Raw genomic sequence first — 17,627 nt, 5'->3', positions numbered from 1 at the left:
ATCATAGAAACTTACAGCACACAAGGAGGCCATTCAACCCTTTGTGCTTGTGCTGTCTCTTTGAAAGAGCAGTCGTATTTAGTCCCACACACCCTCTTCCTGTTTGTTACCCTGTAAGTTCCTCAATCTCAAATTCTTGTCAACTCCCTTCTAAAATTCCTGATAGAATCAGGTTCCAGCACCTTTCCAGGTAGGGTGTTCCAGATCCTGACAACTCTCTGTTGGTGCAGAAACTGCTGAACTCGAAGTTGAGTTTGGAAGGGTGTAAAGTGCCGAATTGAAAGATGAGCTGCTGTTCCTCAAGCTCCCATTGAGCTTCATTGGAACAGTGCAAGAGGCCAAAGACAGAGAGGTCAGAGTGGGAGTGGGGCGGAGAATTAAAATGACAAGTGACCGGAAGCTCAGGATCAAGCTCACAGCCTGAACGGAGGTTGTTCCACAAAGTGATCACCCAATCTGTGTTTAGTCTTCCCAATGTAGAGCAGATCGCATCGTGAGCAGTGAATACAGTAACTAAACTGCAAGAAGTACAAATAAATCACTGTTTGGTTTCATTTTTCAAAACCTTGAGAACAGCCAGAAGAAAGATACTTAATTTGAAGAATAAAGGTTACAAAGTAAAACAAGTGAATTATCAGAACATTAAGTTCTATCCGAGTTACATGGATTATTAACATCAGCAGAAACAAACCCCAATTGTCAGAATGAACATGGTTCAGCCCTGAATGTGATTAACGGCAGCAATAACAGCAGAATCCAACCCCTGCTGTCACTCGTGAACTCGCTGGTTTCTCAGCAGTTGGATGATCAGTTAAATCCCTTCTCACACACGGAGCAGGTGAGTGGCCTCTCCCCAGTGTGAACTCGCTGATGTGTGTCCTGGAGATGATGGTTTTCCCATGCATCAGCTGCCCTTGTATTCTGGGTGCTGTGGGTTGTGAGTTGGGTTGATTCTGTCAACATTCTGGTTGTGTTGCAGATTTACATAGTCCGTTTCCCATGCCCCATCTTTCTCTCCTCCCACATAGACCAGAGTCTTGTGTGGGCCCAGACCGGGTGACTGGTTCCCTTCCCTGAAGGACATCAGTGAACCTGTTGGGTTTTTATGAAAATTCAGCAGTTTTCATGGTCATTTTTTCCTAGTGCCAGCCCCACAAATTACCAGATTCATTCAGGGCAATCGCACAACCTGCCTTTGTGTTTTTGTGCGTTCTCTCTCACTCTCTTTTGTCTGTTGTCAATCAATTTCACAGGGTATCAGAAGCGGAGGGAAACTGAAGCCAAACATCACATCAGGATTTGATGGAGTCGGCCAATATGTCGTAACCGGAATATCATGGGATTTTGAATATGGAAGGAAAAAGCACCATTCACAGTGGGGAGAAACCATACACGTGTTCTGCCTGTGGACGAGGCTTCAGCCAATCATCTGGCCTATCAAAACATAAATGCAGAGATAATTGAGAGAATCCATGGAAATGGGGGGAGGGGTCCTGTTACCAGCCCGATTTGGAAACTCATTGGCGCATTCACACTTTGGAGAGACCATTCACCTGCTCCGAGTGTGGAAAGGGTTTCTCTCATTTATCCAACCTGCTGAAACACTAGCGGGTTCACACAGGGGAGAGACCTTTTAAATGTCAGACTGTTGGAAGTGCTTCAGTTCCGGTGCCTAACTGCCTTTTTAATATTACTCATTCATGGGATGTGGGTGTCACTGGCTGGGCCAGCATTTATTGCCCAGAATGGCAGATTTCCTTCCCTAAAGGGCATAAGTGAACCAGATGGTTTTTTAAAATTACAATAAACAACGGTTACATCAGATATTTAATTCCAGATTTTTATTGAATTTAAATTTCACCATCTGCAATGATGGGATTCGAACTCAGGTCCCGAAAACATTACCCTGAGTTTCCAAAATACAAACCTAGTGACAATATCACTAAGCTCTCGACCTCACCGAGAATCACAGCCCTCTGTTTGAGAACCCTGCTGTAAATTCGGGCCAAGGTTCTTGTTTGGAGTCTCCTCTCTGCAAATCCTCTCCCTCCAATATCCTGCAAATGGAGTTTACAGAATTATTCACTGTCAGTACAGGATAGAAATTCAGAACAGACAATTCTCATTGCTGTGGAACATTTTTTTCCTCAATTGTTCCCCCAAAGCTGCGAATCTCCACCCGACACGCTCTCCATCTTCACTCTGCTGAAATCCAAACCCATCGCACCATCTCCACCATTTCCTTCCTCCACTCCCAGTTTTCTCCCTCCCTGTGCTCTGTCTGAGTTCAGTTCTCCAGCTCCTGTGACTCTTATTCAGGTCCTCAGACTGACCCCAGCTGCCGTCCAGCAGGACACAGGAGGGGACTCCCTGTTGGATCTTATTCAGACCCTAAAGCCACTCGCCCAGTTCCTGACCCTGTGGCGGGCGGTCAGGGAGTGGCCTCCCCGCATTGTCTGAATCTCTGTGAGATTAACCAAGTGGGCTGGAGAAAGACTCAGTTTGAGCAGTGACACTGCCGGAGGAATGGAGAGCTGGGGATCACCATGAAAGCAACAAAGTTTAAAAACAATAGCGCCCAACATGGGGCTCAAAAAGAATAAGGGACACATGCTCTACCAACTAAGCAGGTCAGGTATTTCGAATTTAGAAATGCAATACCCATATCTCTTACCAAGGTGAGATAACTGTCTGACTGCAATGGGAGGGAAAGGAATTGACCACCAGAAGCCCAAGGACCCAATGCTTTCCACTCAATCGTCAATAACATCATTCACAGCTTCTGCTTCTTAGCTACACCTCCTTCCAAGCATTTTGATCCATTTTCCTCAGGAATTTTTCCTGGGTTTGATATTTACCTGCTTTGTGACATCATTTTGATATCAGATTCGCTTCAACATCCAACACAATTTGAATTGCAAACCTGATGGACAAACAATGGAAAACAAGTCACTCGGTAACACAAATCCCATGGTGCTCATTTTCAGATTCACAATAGTCAGATTTTCAATAAAATGGGGGAATTTTACAGTGAAAGGATTTAGAAAGTTGGTGTTTCTTCATTTGTGACTCTCTCACTTGGGTATTCTGTAAATGCTGCTCGGAGGTTTAGTGACCGGGATATAATCTACCTGTGTTTTCCTGAGCCTGTGCTCGGTGTATTGGGACGTTTGGTCCGGGTTGGAGTGTCTTGTGTCCCAGGGATGGGTAGTAACCCGCTGATTGAAGCTGCAGTCGCTGCTTTCTGCTGGCAGCGGGTGAGTGGAGAGTACAGGGCCGGAATATTGCTGATTTTCTGCTTTTCCCTGTCTCACTCACCGTGGAGCTGAGGAAGAGAGAATAATTGATGGGCTTGTTTAAATCTAATAATTTCATGGATTTCTAATGGGTTAGATGACGGGGCATAGTAATTCCAAATCTATTCACATTATATTTGACAGAAAAGTTAATTTTTAAAAAGTGTTCAAGTGGGAATTCACTGGATAACTGCAGAGCTGACAACATTTTGGGGATATTTTCTTGTATCTCAAATACCCATTGACAACAGAACTGTGTGACAATGAATGCTGATTGGGGGGTTGGGGGTGGGGGGAGGGGGTGGGGTGGATGGTGGCAGTGAAAAGTGCATCTCTACACGGTTTCGAACCATCAACCTTTCAGTCAACAGGCAAATGTGCTGACCAATTGTTCCACATAAAGTGAGACAAGTTCCAACTGTAAGGTATCCCAACCAGGGTGTGAGTAAGCCAAATCTTCAAACTGACACTACCCAAATGTCAATCGTTCTGTTAGATTTACTCTTCCAAAATAATCTTTGGGACATTCATTGTGGATACATGGAAACAGTCTGATTTCACCCAATGCAGACACATCCATGTCACCGGGAACCAGCTCTCCTTCAACGGTGCCTGTCTCCCTTCGAGCCTTTCGCTGTCATGTCTGTTACCAAGTATTCTGATCGTCCCGAAGCTGATATTAGTTTTGAATTCCTGATGTGCAGTAACGAGAATCCTTTCAATGCCTCAGATCAGTTAATTTCACAGATAACATCAGAGTCAATGTTCCAGCATCTTAAAGAAGGGAAAGGTGCCTTGACTGTCTCTGGTCAGTCGGACAGTTCACCCTTCATTTTCCTCGGATTCCATTCCTCAAATGGGATTTTCTTTTTCATCTTGAGTTCCCTGACCACATCTGGCAGCATCTTTGGATTGAGAGGCATAATTAACATTTCAGATGCAGTGCAGTTCTCATGAAAGGTTACAGACCTGAAATGAAAACTTTCTCTCTCCACAGAAGCTACTAGATCTGCTGAGAATTCCAGCATTTTCAGTTTTTCTTTCAGATATCCAGCATCTGCAATATTTTGCTTTTCTTTAACTGTTTAGTGCTAAGAATGTGGAACCCATTAGCAGAAGGGGTTGAGATCCATGTCTGAGCTGAAACCGTACAGGTAAACTCACACTGTAAACAGATCATTCACGAGCTGGAAATGGAAAGGGATTCACTCTGTCATTCCAGTTACAAACACAGCAACACAGTCTCACTGGTGCAAGCCCATTCAGATACTCTACATGAGCAAAGGGGTTTATTTAGTTTTCCCACCTGTTAACAAGAGGGAAAAACATACTTGACCTCATCCTCACAAACCTGCCGGCCACAGATGCATCTGTCCACGTTAGTATCAGTAGGAGTGGCCACCGCACAGTCATTCTGGAGATGAAGTCTCGCCTTCACATTGAAGATACCCTCGATCGTGTTGTGTGGCACTACCACTGTACAAAATGGGATAGATTTCGAACAGATGTAGCAAATCAAGGCTGGACCTCCATGAGGCGCTGTGGGCCATCAGCAGCAGCAGAATTGTACTTGAACACAATCTGTAACCTCATGGTCCAGCATATCCCCCACTCGGCCATTATCATCAAGCCAGGGGTCCAACCCTGGTTCAATGAAAAGTGCAGGAGGGGATGCTAGGAGCAGAACCAGGCACACCTAAAAACGAGGTGTCAACCTGGTGAAGCTATAACAGGATTACGTGTGCTCCAAACAGCATAAGTAGCAAGTGATAGACAGAGCAAAGCAATCCCACAACCAACGGATCAGATCTAAGCTCTGCATTCCTGCCATATCCAGTCGTAAATTGTGCTGAACAATTAAACAACTCACTGGAGGAGGAGGATCCACAAATATCCCTATCCTCAATGATGGAGGAGCCCAGCACATCAGTGCAAAAGATAAGGCTGAAGCATCTGCTACAATCTTCAGCCAGAAGTGCCGAGTGGATGATTTATCTCGGCCTCCTCCCGAGGTCTCCAGTATCACAGATGCCAGTCTTCATCCGATTTGATTCACTCCACGTAATAGTAAGAAATGGCTGAAGGCACTGGATACTGCAAAAGCTATGGGGGCCTGACAATATTCCGGCAATAGTACTGAAGACTTGTGTTCCAAAATTGCTGCACCCCTAGCCAAGCTGTTTCAGTACAGCTACAACACTGGCATCTACCAGGCTCAGTGGAAAATTGCCCAGGTATGTCTGGTACACAAAAAGCAGGACAAATCCAACCCGGCCAATTACCACTCCACCGGTCTACTCTCCATCATCAGTAAAGTAATGTAAGGGGTCATTAAGTTCTATCAAGCAGCACTTGCTTAGCAATACCCTGCTCACTGGCGCCCAGTTTGGATTCCGACAGGGCCACTCAGCTCTTGACTTCATTACAGCCTTGGATCAAACATGGACAAAAGAGCTGCACCCTCGAGATGAGGTGAGAGTGATTGCCCTTGACATCAAGGCCGCATTTGACAGAGTCTGGCATCAAGGAGCCGTAGCAAAACTGGAGTCAATGGGAATCGGTGGAAAACTCTCTGCTGGCTAGAGTCATAACTAGCACGAAGGAAGGTGGTTGTGGTTGTTGGAGGTCAATCATCTCAGCTCCAGGACATCACCAAGGGAGTTCCTTGGGGTAGTGTCCTCGGCCCAACCATCTTCAACTGCTTCATCAATGACCTTCCTTCCACCATAAGGTCAGAAGTGGGGATGATAACTGATGATGCATGATGTTCAGCACCATTCACGACTCCTCATATACTGCAGGAGTCCATGGCCAAATGCAGCAAGACTTGGACAATATCCTGGCTTGGGCTGACAAGTGGCAAGTAACATTCACACTATACAAGTGTCAGGCAATGGCCAAATCCAACAAGAGAGAATCCATCCAATGGCCCTTGATGTTCAATGGCATTACCATCACTGATCCTCCATTGCCAACATCCTGAGGATTACCTTTGACCAGAGACTGAACTGGACTAGCCATATAAATACTGTGGCTACAAGAGCAGGTCAGGGGCTAGGAATTGTGCGACGAGAAACACATCTCCTCACTCCCCAAAGCCTGTCCACCATCTTCAAGGCACAAATCAGGAGTGTGATGGAATAATCGCCACTTGCCTGGATGAGTGCAGCTCCCACAACACTCAAGAAGCTTGACAACGTCCGGGACAAAGCAGCCCTCTTGATTGGCACTACATCCACAAACATTCACTCCCTCCACCACCGACGCACAGTAGCAGCAGTGTGTATCATCTACAAGAAGCACTGCAGGAATTCAGCAAGGTGCCTTCAACAGCACCTTCCAAACCCACTACCATCTAGAAGGACAAGGGCAGCAGATAGATGGGAACACCACCATCTGGAAGTTCTCCTCCAAGTCACTCACCAGCCCAACTTGGAAATTTATTGCCATTCCTTCACTGTCGCTGGGTTCAAATTCTGGAACTCCCTTCCAAACAGCACTGAGGGTATACCTACACCACATGGACTGCAGCAGTTCAAGAAGGCAGCTCACCACCACCTTCTCAAGGGCAACTAGGGATGGGCAATCAATGCTGGCCCAGCCAGTGAAGCCCATATCCCATGAATGAATACTAAAAACTCCAACTTTAAAAGTTCAAAGGATTTGGTCTACAACCAGAGCACTGCTACTGGCAAGACACGACTTAAATGTACCATGTATGGGAGAAAAAGAATCACAACCTCACCCCATCTGCTGGGACTCCATTGAGTTCAGATCTAACTGTAGGGGTTTGTTCTGCTGTTCATTACATCCTGGAGAAAATTATGTTGAATGCCAGAGCACTTCGGTCACTGGATGAATTGATTCAATTGAACAATTTTATATCATGACTCGACGGTATCCATCGTGTTCTGATTATAGGACATAGTTGATTCCACATTTTCACATTTCAATGGCGGAGCGCTCACCCAGCATTCGCTGCGGGACAAAATGTGCCCTATCCTCACAACAGCGCCCCGGACATGCGCATTGTGTTCTGTTTCATGAGCATGCGCAGTGCTGGTCTGTGACTGAAACTGCTCAGAGCGGGTGAGAGAAAGTCGAGCGGAGCAAACTAACAGAGTTAGTGGGTGTGTGAGGAGGAATGGAGCCAGCGGTGTGGGCTGGGAGGCTTCATAAAGACACAGTGCAGGCCGCAGACCCCAAATAACAAGGTTCCGGTCTTGTGTTTGCAGAGAACGGGCCGAAAAAGTCCGGATTTGTCCCTTCGCCAGGCCCGGGGTAACGGCCGCCATCTTTATAGGAGTCAATGTGCAGCAGGGCGCATGCGCGGCCATCTTGGTTCAGGTAGCAAAAGGAGAGAATTGTGAATTTCTGTCCTGGACTGACAGGGATGGATTTTGGAAACTCCTTTTACAGGGGGTTAGAAATTGAGAAGTTACACACAGCAAACTCAAACCAAGAGAAATGTTTGTCCCTTCCCAATTTCTACCCTGGAGTGACAATGATGGATTTTTTAAACTCCCTTTACAGGATACCAGAAGATGAAGTTTTGCAGATGGGAAACTCAAGCCAAGCATCACATCAGAGTCTGTGAGAATCACTCGACTCATCAGGACCTGGATATTATCGCTCTCTTGAGTTAAACATTAACACCACTCAGTGTGTAAAAATTCTTCCTCACGTCCCCCCTGTATATCTTGCCTAAAATCTTTAAACTGTGTCCCATAATCCTTCTACGATCAGTTAATGGAACAGTTTTTCTTTAACTATCTCACATAAACCTCAGCTCCCTCACATCCCTCATAATATGTGGTGATCACTGGTTTGCACAGACCCAGATGTTCTGTGTCCGTGTGTGTGACATCATCACACATCGACAATTACACGGTGACATCACCCCGCTCCCCGGTTATTTCCTCAACTGGGAGATTTTTCTCTGACTCCAGTGCTTCTGATATCTTTCCAGCTGCAGGCTCCAGCAGGAGAGTTTAAATTTGAAAACAGTGGAATTGTTCTTGGGGTGACTATTTTTCAGCATTCAGCTACAACTTTGAGCTTTTAGTTCTATGGTCTGTATCTGTGAGGGGTTTCCTGGCTCTGGGGCTGGTGTGACTCCTTTACTGTGGATCTGAATCCATGTCCATCCATTGCTCTGTTTCACCTCTGCCCTCCCTGGTCACCTCTCTGCCATTGTTTAACTTCCCCTGTCTCTAATAATGGGTGTATTTTAGCTCTCTTTAGGATTTTACTGTTACTTCTACCGACTGTGTCTCAATGAGGTTTCCACTGCTGTCCATCCCCCGACCATGTGCTGCTGTCTTATCTGCTTTATCTTCCCCCAGTCCCTTCCATAGATAGGAATTGTTTTTCCTGCGCTATAGTCCATTTCTCTTCCTGAGCTTATATTGACCATCAAATTCTGCAGCACTTTTATTCCCCGTAATTCATTCTGCGCACCCTGAATCATTAACTCTGTTTCATTCTCCACAGATGCCACCATATATTGCCAATCGCCAGTTGCCTGTGGAGAAGATGATGTTTGACCTTCTTGAACCACTGCAGTCCATGTGGTGAAGGTGCTCCCACAATGCTGTCAGGTAAGGAGTTACAGGTTATTCACGCACCGATGAGGAAGGGACATTGATATATGTCCAAATCGACAACAACAATTTCTATTTATATCGCATATTTAATGTTATACAGTTTTCCGAGACATTTCACGGAAATGTTAGAAACCAAGGTTTGACCCTGAGCCACATAAGGAGATACTCGGGCAGGTGACCAATAGTTTGGTCAAAGAGGTCGGTTTGGAGGAGCATCTTAATGGATGTAAATGAGGTAGAGAGGCGGAGAGGTTTAGGGAGGGAATTACAGAGCCTTGGAAACTGACAGAATGGCATTCAGTGATGGAGTGATTAAAATCAGGAATTCTCAAGAAGTCGGAATTCGAGGAGCGCAGACATCCGGCGGCGTTGTGAGGCTGGAGGAGGTTACAGAGATAGGAATGATCACAACCATGGAGGAAAACAAGGATGAGAATGTGAAAATTTAGGTGCTTCTTAAATGGGTACCTTCAAATCATTTCTATAGTTTGTGAATGGCTGTGGGCCAAGCACTGAGCCTTGCCGTACCCCACAAGTAACAGCCTGCATCCTGAGAATGAGACATTTATTCCAACTCTGTTCCCTGTCTGTTCACCAATTCTCAATCTATAACAAACATTACCCCAATCCTATGTGATCGAATTCTGTTTACTGACATCCTGTGCTTTGTTTACTACCCTTCTCTCTCTGTCTCTTCCACTCTTCTCTCTCTTTTTCTCTCTCTCTGTCATTTGGAATTCTCCAGCCCAGCAAGTTGTGGATGCTCCATCATTGAATATATTTCAGGCAGAGATGGAGAGATTTTTGGTCTCTCAGGGAGTTGAGGGATACGGGGAGTGGGTGGGAAAGTAGAATTGAAGCCCAAGATCAGCCACAATCATATTGAATGGTGGAGCAGGCTCGACGGGGTGTTAGGACTTCTCTTGTTCCTATTTTTATGTTCTTAGAGAGGCCAGAGTCTTGTGTAGGCCCAGACCGGGTGGCAGGTTCCCTTCCCTGAAGGACGCTAGTGAACCAGTTGGGTTTTTATGACAATCCAGCAGTTTTCATGGTCACTTTTTCCTCGTGCTGGCCCCACAAATTCCCAGATTCATTCAGCTCAATTTCACAATCTGCCTTTGTGTTTTTGTGGGTTCGCTCTCACTCCCTTTTTTCTGTTTTATATCAATTTCACAGGGTATTAGAAGGGGAGGATTTGCAGTCGAGAAACTGAAACCAAACATCAGATCAGGATCTGACGGAGTCGCCCAATTTATCAAAACCAGAATATCATTGGATTTTGAACATGGAAGGAAAAAGCACCGTTCACAGTGGGGAGAAACCGTACACGTGTTCTGTGTGTGGACGAGGCTTCAGCCGATCATCTGGCCTGTCGAGACACAAGCACAGTCACACTGGGGAGAGTCCGTGGAAATGTGGGGAGTGTGGGAAGGGATTCAGAACCCCATCTGAGCTGGAAACTCATCGCCGCAGTCACACTGGGGAGAGACCGTTCACCTGCTCAGAATGTGGGAAGGGATTCACTCATTCATCCAAACTCCTGAAACACCAGCGAGTTCACACTGGGGAGAGACCTTTCAAATGCACAGACTGTGGGAAGTGCTATAAAAGCTCCTGGGATCTGATGTCCCATCAGCGTGTTCACACTGACGAGAGGCCATTCAGCTGCTCTCAGTGTGGAACTGGGTTCAGGTGGTCATCTCAACTCACTGCACACCAGCGCACTCACACTGGGCAGAGGCCGTTCACCTGCCCTCAGTGTGGGGTGAGATTCACTGATTCCTCCACCCTGCTGACACACCAGCAAGTTCATGAGTAACGACAGTGATTGGATTTTGCTGTTAATCACATCCAGGACTGAACCGTGTGCATTGGGATCTGATTCTGCTGATTTTAATAAACTCCAGCCCAGTTATAGGCCTTAATATTCCGGCTAAAAGTCAATAAATCAGCTTTGATCGGCTTCAGCCCATCATCTGGCCTGTCGAGACACAAGTGCAGTCACTCTGGGGAGAAACTGTTGAAATATAGGGAGTGTGGGAAAGGATACAATTACCCATCCCAGCTGGAAATTCACCAACACAGTCACACTGGGGTGAGGCTATTCACCTGCTCTGAGTTTGGGAAGGGATTCACTCATTCATCTCTCCTGCTGAGACACCAGAGAGTTCATACTGGGGAGAGACCGTTCACCTGCATTCAGTGTGGGAAGTGCTGTAAAGGTTCTGGGGAAATGATGCCCCACCAAGATTCTAACACTGAAGAGAGACCAGTTAAATGTCCAGACTGTGGGAAGTGTTATAAACGTACAGGGAACTGAGGAACCATCAATGTGTTCACACCAGGAGAGACCGTTTACCTACTCTTGAGTGTGGGAAGGGATTCACTCAACCATCCCACCTGCTGAGACTCCAGCCAGTTCACTCTGGGGAGAGACCATTCACCTGCTCCATGTGTGAAAAAGGATTCACTACCTCATCCCACCTACCGAGACTCCAACGATTCACAAGTAACTACAGTGATTGGGTTTTTGCTGTGAATCACATCCAGTGCTGAACCATATTCATTGGGGTCTGTTCCTGCTGATGTTAATAAACTCCAGCCCAGTTTAAGGGGTTAATGTGCTGGATAACAGTTAAATAAATCAGTTTTACATGAAATATACTGTGTGTCAAATCTTTTTGATATCTCTTAGTCAAGTAAGTTCCTTTTGAAGTCCTCTCCCTCTCCCCTGTCTCCTCCATCCTCACCTCCAACAATAAGTGTGAGGAGCTCATGGAGCTTCTTTGTCACTAGGATTGAGACAATCCGATCAGCTGCCTCTGCTGCTTCCCTCCCACTAACCCACCGCAACAAACTGTGTGTAAAGATCCACCTTGTCCGAGCCCTGAACCACATCTTTCTCCAGTTTCTCTCCCATCTCCCTCATGCCCTCTCAATGCTCATCTTGTCGATGAGGCCCAGCTTCTGCTCCATTGACCCTATTCCCACTAAACTGCGGATCACCCAACTTCTCCATATTGTTAATGGTTCTCCCTCTCTTTTGGTACTGTCCCTCTCACCTTTAAATCCATCACCATCAACCATCCTAATAAAAACAAATTTGACCCCACTGTCTTTGCAAACTACTGCCCCATCTCCAACCTCCCCTTCCTCTCCAAAGTCCTTGTACTTGGTGTCCCCCAAGGATCTATCCTTGGCCCCTCCTATTTCTCATCTACATGCTGCCACTTGGTGACATCATCCAAAAGCACCACATCAGTTTTCAGATATATACTAACAACACCCAGTTGCATGTATAATCAGTGTCCTATTATATTAATAATCAAGATCTAATGACACGAATAATCAGTGTCTGATTACATTCATAGTCAGTGTCCTATTACATTATTAATCAGTGACCTATTACATAAAGAATCAGCATCATATTACATTAATAATCAGTGTCTTATTACATTAATAATCAGTGTCTTATTACATTAATAATCAGAGTCCTTTTACATTAATAATCAGCATCTAATTACATTAATAACATGATTCCAACTGCATTAACAATTAGGCTGCCTATTGCAGCAATAATCAGGATGTAAATACATTAATAATCAGAATTATTTCAATGAACTATCAGATTCCTATTGAATCAATAATCAGGGTCCAATTATATCATCGTCATTTGCTAATTGTGTCAATAATCATGATCCGATAAGATTAATAATCAGGATGCTAGTATATTGATAATCAGAGTCCAAACACATTAATAATCTGCTAATCACCCCCACCCCCCGCTCAACAATTCTCACACTCCTCAACAAATTTCAATCTGGGGTCACATGAAGCTGAGTCATTAAAATGGGGTCACATTGGGAAAAATTTTGGGAAGCACTGATTTAATCCAATCCCTTTCTCGACTTTAAATGCACAGATCTCATTATTTATCTCATCATTCAATGTCACATCTCCCTGTTCTATCTCCCTGACAGAAGTTATTATTATTCGTGTTGATCAGGTCTCGTTGTGGGTTCTTGTTTTCAATGTTGGTGTCTGTTTCACTTCATTCTTCATCCTGAAACTGTCAGAAATTCTGCCATGAACCTGTACAGTACACGGCCTGTTGTCATGAAAGGAGTGGATGATACTGAGCAGCTTTGGTGGACAGTCAAGTTTTTCTAATGTCTTCTACAGTCCTGCCCTGGTGACAGAGTTGAATTCTTTAGTGAGATCTAGTAAAGTAAGGCAAAGAGGTTTATCCTGTTCCCTACACTTTTCTTGTAGCTGGCATATGGAGAAGATCATGTCCACTGTAGATCTGCCAGCACAGAAACTGCACCGCTCTTCTGGAGACACTCGGTCTGCAAGTAGATGAAGTCTTTCAAGCCTGACCTGACCCTCATGAAGGTCATCCCTGTGAGGCTGAGGAGTGAGATGTCTCTGTAGCTGTGGCAATCTCCTCTGTCACCTTTCTTTTTGAACATTGTGATCATTTTTGCATTACTCGTGTCCTATGGAATGGATCCTACCTCCCAACAGAGAAGGAGGAGGTCATGAAGGTGCGGCAGTAATAATATTGTCAGACCATCAACCTGGACATGATTAACAGCAGAATCCAACACCTGCAGTCACTTGTAAATTCGCTTTCTGAGCAAATATCGTGACTGAGTGAATTCCTTCCCACACCCAGAGTAGGTGATTGGACTTTTCCCAGTGTGAACTCGTTGGTGTGCACTGAGGACAGAAGAATGCTGGAACCTCTTTCCATTGAAAGTGCAGCTGAATGGCTTCCCCTTAATGTGACCTCGCTGGTGTCTCAGCAGACTGGATGACTGAGTGAATCTCTTCCCACACATGGAGCAGGTGAATGGCCTCTCCCCAGTGTGAACACGTTTGTGTGCACTGAGATTAAATGGAGATGTGAACCTCTTTCCACAGGAAGTGCAGCTGAATGGTCGGTCCTCAGAGTGAATTTGCTGGTGTAACATGAGTCTGACTGACCGAGTGAATCCCTTCCCACACACAGAGCAGGTGAATGGTCTCTGTTCAGTGTGAATTCGCTGGTGTAAAATGAGGCTGCCTGACTGGGTGAATTTCTTCCCACACACCGAACAGGTGAATGGCCTCTCTTCAGTGTGAATTCGTTGGTGTGTCAGCAGATTGGATGACTGAGTGAATCTCTTCCCACACACAGAGCAGGTGAATGGTCTCTCTTCAGTGTGAATTCGCTGGTGTATCATGAGGCTGGATGACTGAGTAAATCCCTTCCACACATGGAACAGGTGAATGGCTTCTCCCCTGTGTGAATGCGTTGATGGTTTCTCAACAGGGATGGATAATTGAATCCCTTCCCACAGTCCCCACATTTCCACAGTTTCTTCATGGTGCCAGTGTCCTTTAGTTTCTCCAGTTTAAACAATCAATTAAAGCCTTGTCCACACATCAAAACACATGCAAGGTTTCTCCCTGCTGTTAATGATGTGATGTTTCTTCAGGCTGTGTAACTGGTTAAAGCATTTTCCACAGTCAATTCACTCCAGTGTGCGTGTGTGTCTTGTTGTCTTTCCAGTCACACTGATGTTTGAAATATTTTCGCTCCGACAGAATAGACAAACAGTTCTCCTTACACATTCAAAGGCTGATTCAGGTCCTGATGAATCGAGTGACTGTCAGATGTGGATGTCATGTTTGGCTTGAGTTTCCCGTCTGTAAATCCTCTCCTTCAAATTACCCTGTAAAATGTGTTTACAAAAGTCATCACAGGCTATACATTCTGAACAAACAATTCTAATTTTCATCCAACATTTCTCCTCCTTTGCTCCCCCAAAGCTGTCCCACAAACAGTTGCTTCTCCTGTGCTGAAATCCAAACACATCACACCATCTCAACCATTTATTTCCTCTACTCCGAGATTGTTCCCTCTCTCTACTGTAGCTGGGTTCAGTTCTCCAGCCCCTGTGTGAAGAGTGAGAATAAAATCAAAGAATCAATCATTTCTCTGAAGAAGAGTCATACGGACTCTAAACATTAACTCTGTCTTTCTCTCCATAGATGCTGTCAGACCTGATGAATTTTCCAGCATTTTTTGATTTTGTGTCAGGTTTCCAGCATCCGCAGTATTTTGCTGAATCAATCATTTCTCCCCTGGTCACTGGGACCATGAATCCCCGCCCACTCTGTTGCGTCACCAAGATGGCCGCACATTCTCCCTGATCCCCGCTGGAACAAGATGGCGGCCGCTAACCTGGGCCTGCTCGCGGGTAAAAGCTTGGGAGCTGCAGCATTTTATTGGGGTTTATGGGTGTTAATGAACCTTTTCCGCCCACCCGCCGGGTCCCCCTCCTCCTGCCTGTTACCGGCTGCCGAGCGACAAACAAGCGTCTCACCATCGTCATCACTCGGAGCACTGCGCACGCGCACATGTCCCCCATGTTGTGGGGATAGGGGACATTTTGCATCGCGGGGAATGCTGGGTAAAACCCCCGCCATTGCAGCTCCTCAATCGTTTAAAATTATTCCTAACATATAACATAATATGAAAGCACGAAATTCTGGAAAAACTCAGCAGGTCTGGCAGCATCTGTGGAGATAGAAACAGAGTTAACGTTTCGAGCCTGTATTACTGTACATATTTCACATTTCCAGCATCCGCAGTATTTTGTGTTTATAATTATATATTCACTGTTACTGAGTCTGCGATCGCCACCGTTCATCTTCCTGAAGCTGAACCACACATGCTCCGGGCATGCAGCTGGCCATCAGGGGAGGCGAGGGGTGTGTGGTGGGGGTGGGGGGCTTTCCTGCACCTGCGCGGTTCTACTGCTGGGCTGTAGTTATTCCCTCAGCATATTCTGCGTAGGTTGATTGCCATTTATCTTATACAATTTGATATATGTAGAGGAAATTCATGGGTCATAATCGCAGAAAAGCAGAATGGTATAAAGCAGTGAACATTATCCACTCCCGCTCCCTCCTGGTCTCTCACAAAATGAATATATTAATCGTGATTATTCATTTGATTATATTAGAGTGGGTTTCTTTTAAAAAAACGTCATTTTTATCTCTTTACATTTTCCTAACTCAGGTTCATTGTCTCAATTCTTTTCTTCCTCCCAATCCCTGAGCTCGATATGACAGTTGTTGCTGAGAGATGTTAGATTGTAATGCAAACCGACAGGAAGAGAAGCTCAGAGGCTGGCGGACCAAGGGAGCAGCGAGTTCTGGAACAAATCGCGGGTCTGGAGGGATGGACCTGAGTTGACCAATCAAGTGAGTCAGTCTGAACCCCTGGTGAAGAAATTTATCTTTTCAAAATTAACTCGAGATTTCTTTTATTAATAAATCAGTTCAATATTTGTCAGTATTTTGTTTTTTCTCGAGTTCCCATTATGAGTTTCGAACACTTCAGTACCAAGTGGATCAGGTTTTTAAAGATCATTCATTGCCCTTTTTCCATGTTGCTGTTAATTAAAGATACCGAGATTGATTTCCCCTCACTCTGCATCCATTTGTGATATTTAGATGAACAAACTCTCACCCTTCTGCACATTCATTGTTTAAAAGGGCATCTGTTCTGTTAGTTGTGAAGTACACTGTGCACTGGGGGTGGTGTCTGTCGGCTGAAGCTTTTAAAATTCTTATTCTTCTGTTCAATTCTCTCCACTACCTCGCCCACCCCTGTCTCCATGAACTTCTGCCAGTCTCCAACTCTTAAAAAGGAGAGACTGTTTCCAGTGCCAGAGGGATTGGTAAGGAGGCAGCTCAAGCTTAAGGCAATTGGCAACATTAGAAGATATGACATGAGATCTATCATTCTGCATTGATTTCTTATGATCTGGAATTCAATACATGAAACGGTGGTGTAAGCAAATTCAATCATCACTTTCAAAACTGATAAATTCTTCAATTGGAAAATTTTGCACACCTGAGGGAAAGGGCAAGGAAGTGGAGCCAACACAGACATGATGGGCTGAATGGCCTCCTTAAGAGCTGTATCAATCTGATTCTAAAAACTCACCATTTCTCTAATTCTAGTTTCTTACTCACCAAAATCCTGCTCACTGATGTTCAGTTTGGGTTTCAGCAGGGCCACACAACTCCTGATTTCATTACAGCCTTAGTCCAAACATGGACCAAAGAGATGAATTCCGGAGGTGAGGTGAGAATGATGACCATTAAAATCATGGCAGCATTTGACTGATTATGGCATTCAGGTCTCCCAGTAAAATTGTATGCAATGGAAATCAGGATGAGAAACTCTGGAGTGATACCTCACTCAAAGGAAGATGGCTGTGGTTGTTGGAGGTCAATCATTTCAGTCCCAGGACATCACTACAGGAGTTCCTCAGGGTAGTGTCCTCAGACCAACCATCTTCAGCTGCTTCATCAATCTCCGTTCTTCCATCATAAGTCAGACTCTGAAATATATCGGCATTCCTTCAGTCACTGAATCAACATCTTGGAATTCCTTTCCTAGCAGCCACTTCTGAACTCCCCGGTGTCTCAGCAGGTGGGATGATTGAGTGAATCCCTTCCCACACTTGGAGCAGGTGAATGGTCTCTCCTCAGTGTGAACCTGTGGACTGCAGCAACTCAAGAATGTGTCTTGCCACGACCTTCTCAAGGTCCATCTCGGACAACAAATACTGGCCTTGCCAGTCACACCCGCATCCCATGTCAAAATTATGAAAAGGAAAGAAACTAGAATTGTCTGCTCTGAATTTATATCCTTTACTGG

At 45.2% G+C, this 17,627-nt stretch overlaps 2 protein-coding genes across 3 annotated transcripts in view; one reads left to right on the top strand and one right to left on the bottom strand.

The window, feature by feature from the left end:
• Positions 1-11,559, top strand: part of LOC144697489 (uncharacterized) — a 61,234-nt gene extending 49,675 nt beyond the window's left edge. Inside the window, exons 1-3 of one of the 2 annotated variants that reach the window (XM_078569484.1) lie at positions 7,352-7,385; positions 8,790-8,896; positions 10,079-11,559. In XM_078569484.1, coding sequence (XP_078425610.1) covers positions 10,188-10,721 — 534 coding nt within the window. In that variant the 5' untranslated portion in view covers positions 7,352-7,385; positions 8,790-8,896; positions 10,079-10,187 and the 3' untranslated portion in view covers positions 10,722-11,559. Of the gene's footprint in view, positions 1-7,351; positions 7,386-8,789; positions 8,897-10,078 lie in introns of those variants that run through there. The other variant, XM_078569483.1, reaches the window with a different exon arrangement.
• A 1,213-nt stretch (positions 11,560-12,772) lies between these two features.
• LOC144697515 (uncharacterized) lies at positions 12,773-17,535 on the bottom strand. Its single transcript, XM_078569539.1, has 2 exons — positions 16,937-17,535; positions 12,773-14,622 (listed from the first exon to the last, which is right to left on the bottom strand). Exon 2 carries the CDS (start codon positions 14,254-14,256, stop codon positions 13,519-13,521), a length of 738 nt encoding a protein of 245 aa, XP_078425665.1. The 5' UTR covers positions 14,257-14,622; positions 16,937-17,535; the 3' UTR covers positions 12,773-13,518.
• Between the last annotated feature and the right edge of the window lie 92 nt (positions 17,536-17,627).

Source organism: Cetorhinus maximus, chromosome 23 (genome assembly GCF_964194155.1).
Source record: "Cetorhinus maximus chromosome 23, sCetMax3.hap1.1, whole genome shotgun sequence".
Lineage (NCBI taxonomy): Eukaryota > Metazoa > Chordata > Chondrichthyes > Lamniformes > Cetorhinidae > Cetorhinus > Cetorhinus maximus.
Note: the sequence above shows the minus strand (reverse complement) of the source record. Positions and strands in the feature narration are given on the sequence as shown.

What these genes read in the sequence shown, in the direction of transcription:
- LOC144697515 (XM_078569539.1), bottom strand. Translation starts at nt 14,256, where the DNA reads ATGTGGGGACTGTGGGAAGGGATTCAATTATCCATCCCTGTTGAGAAA.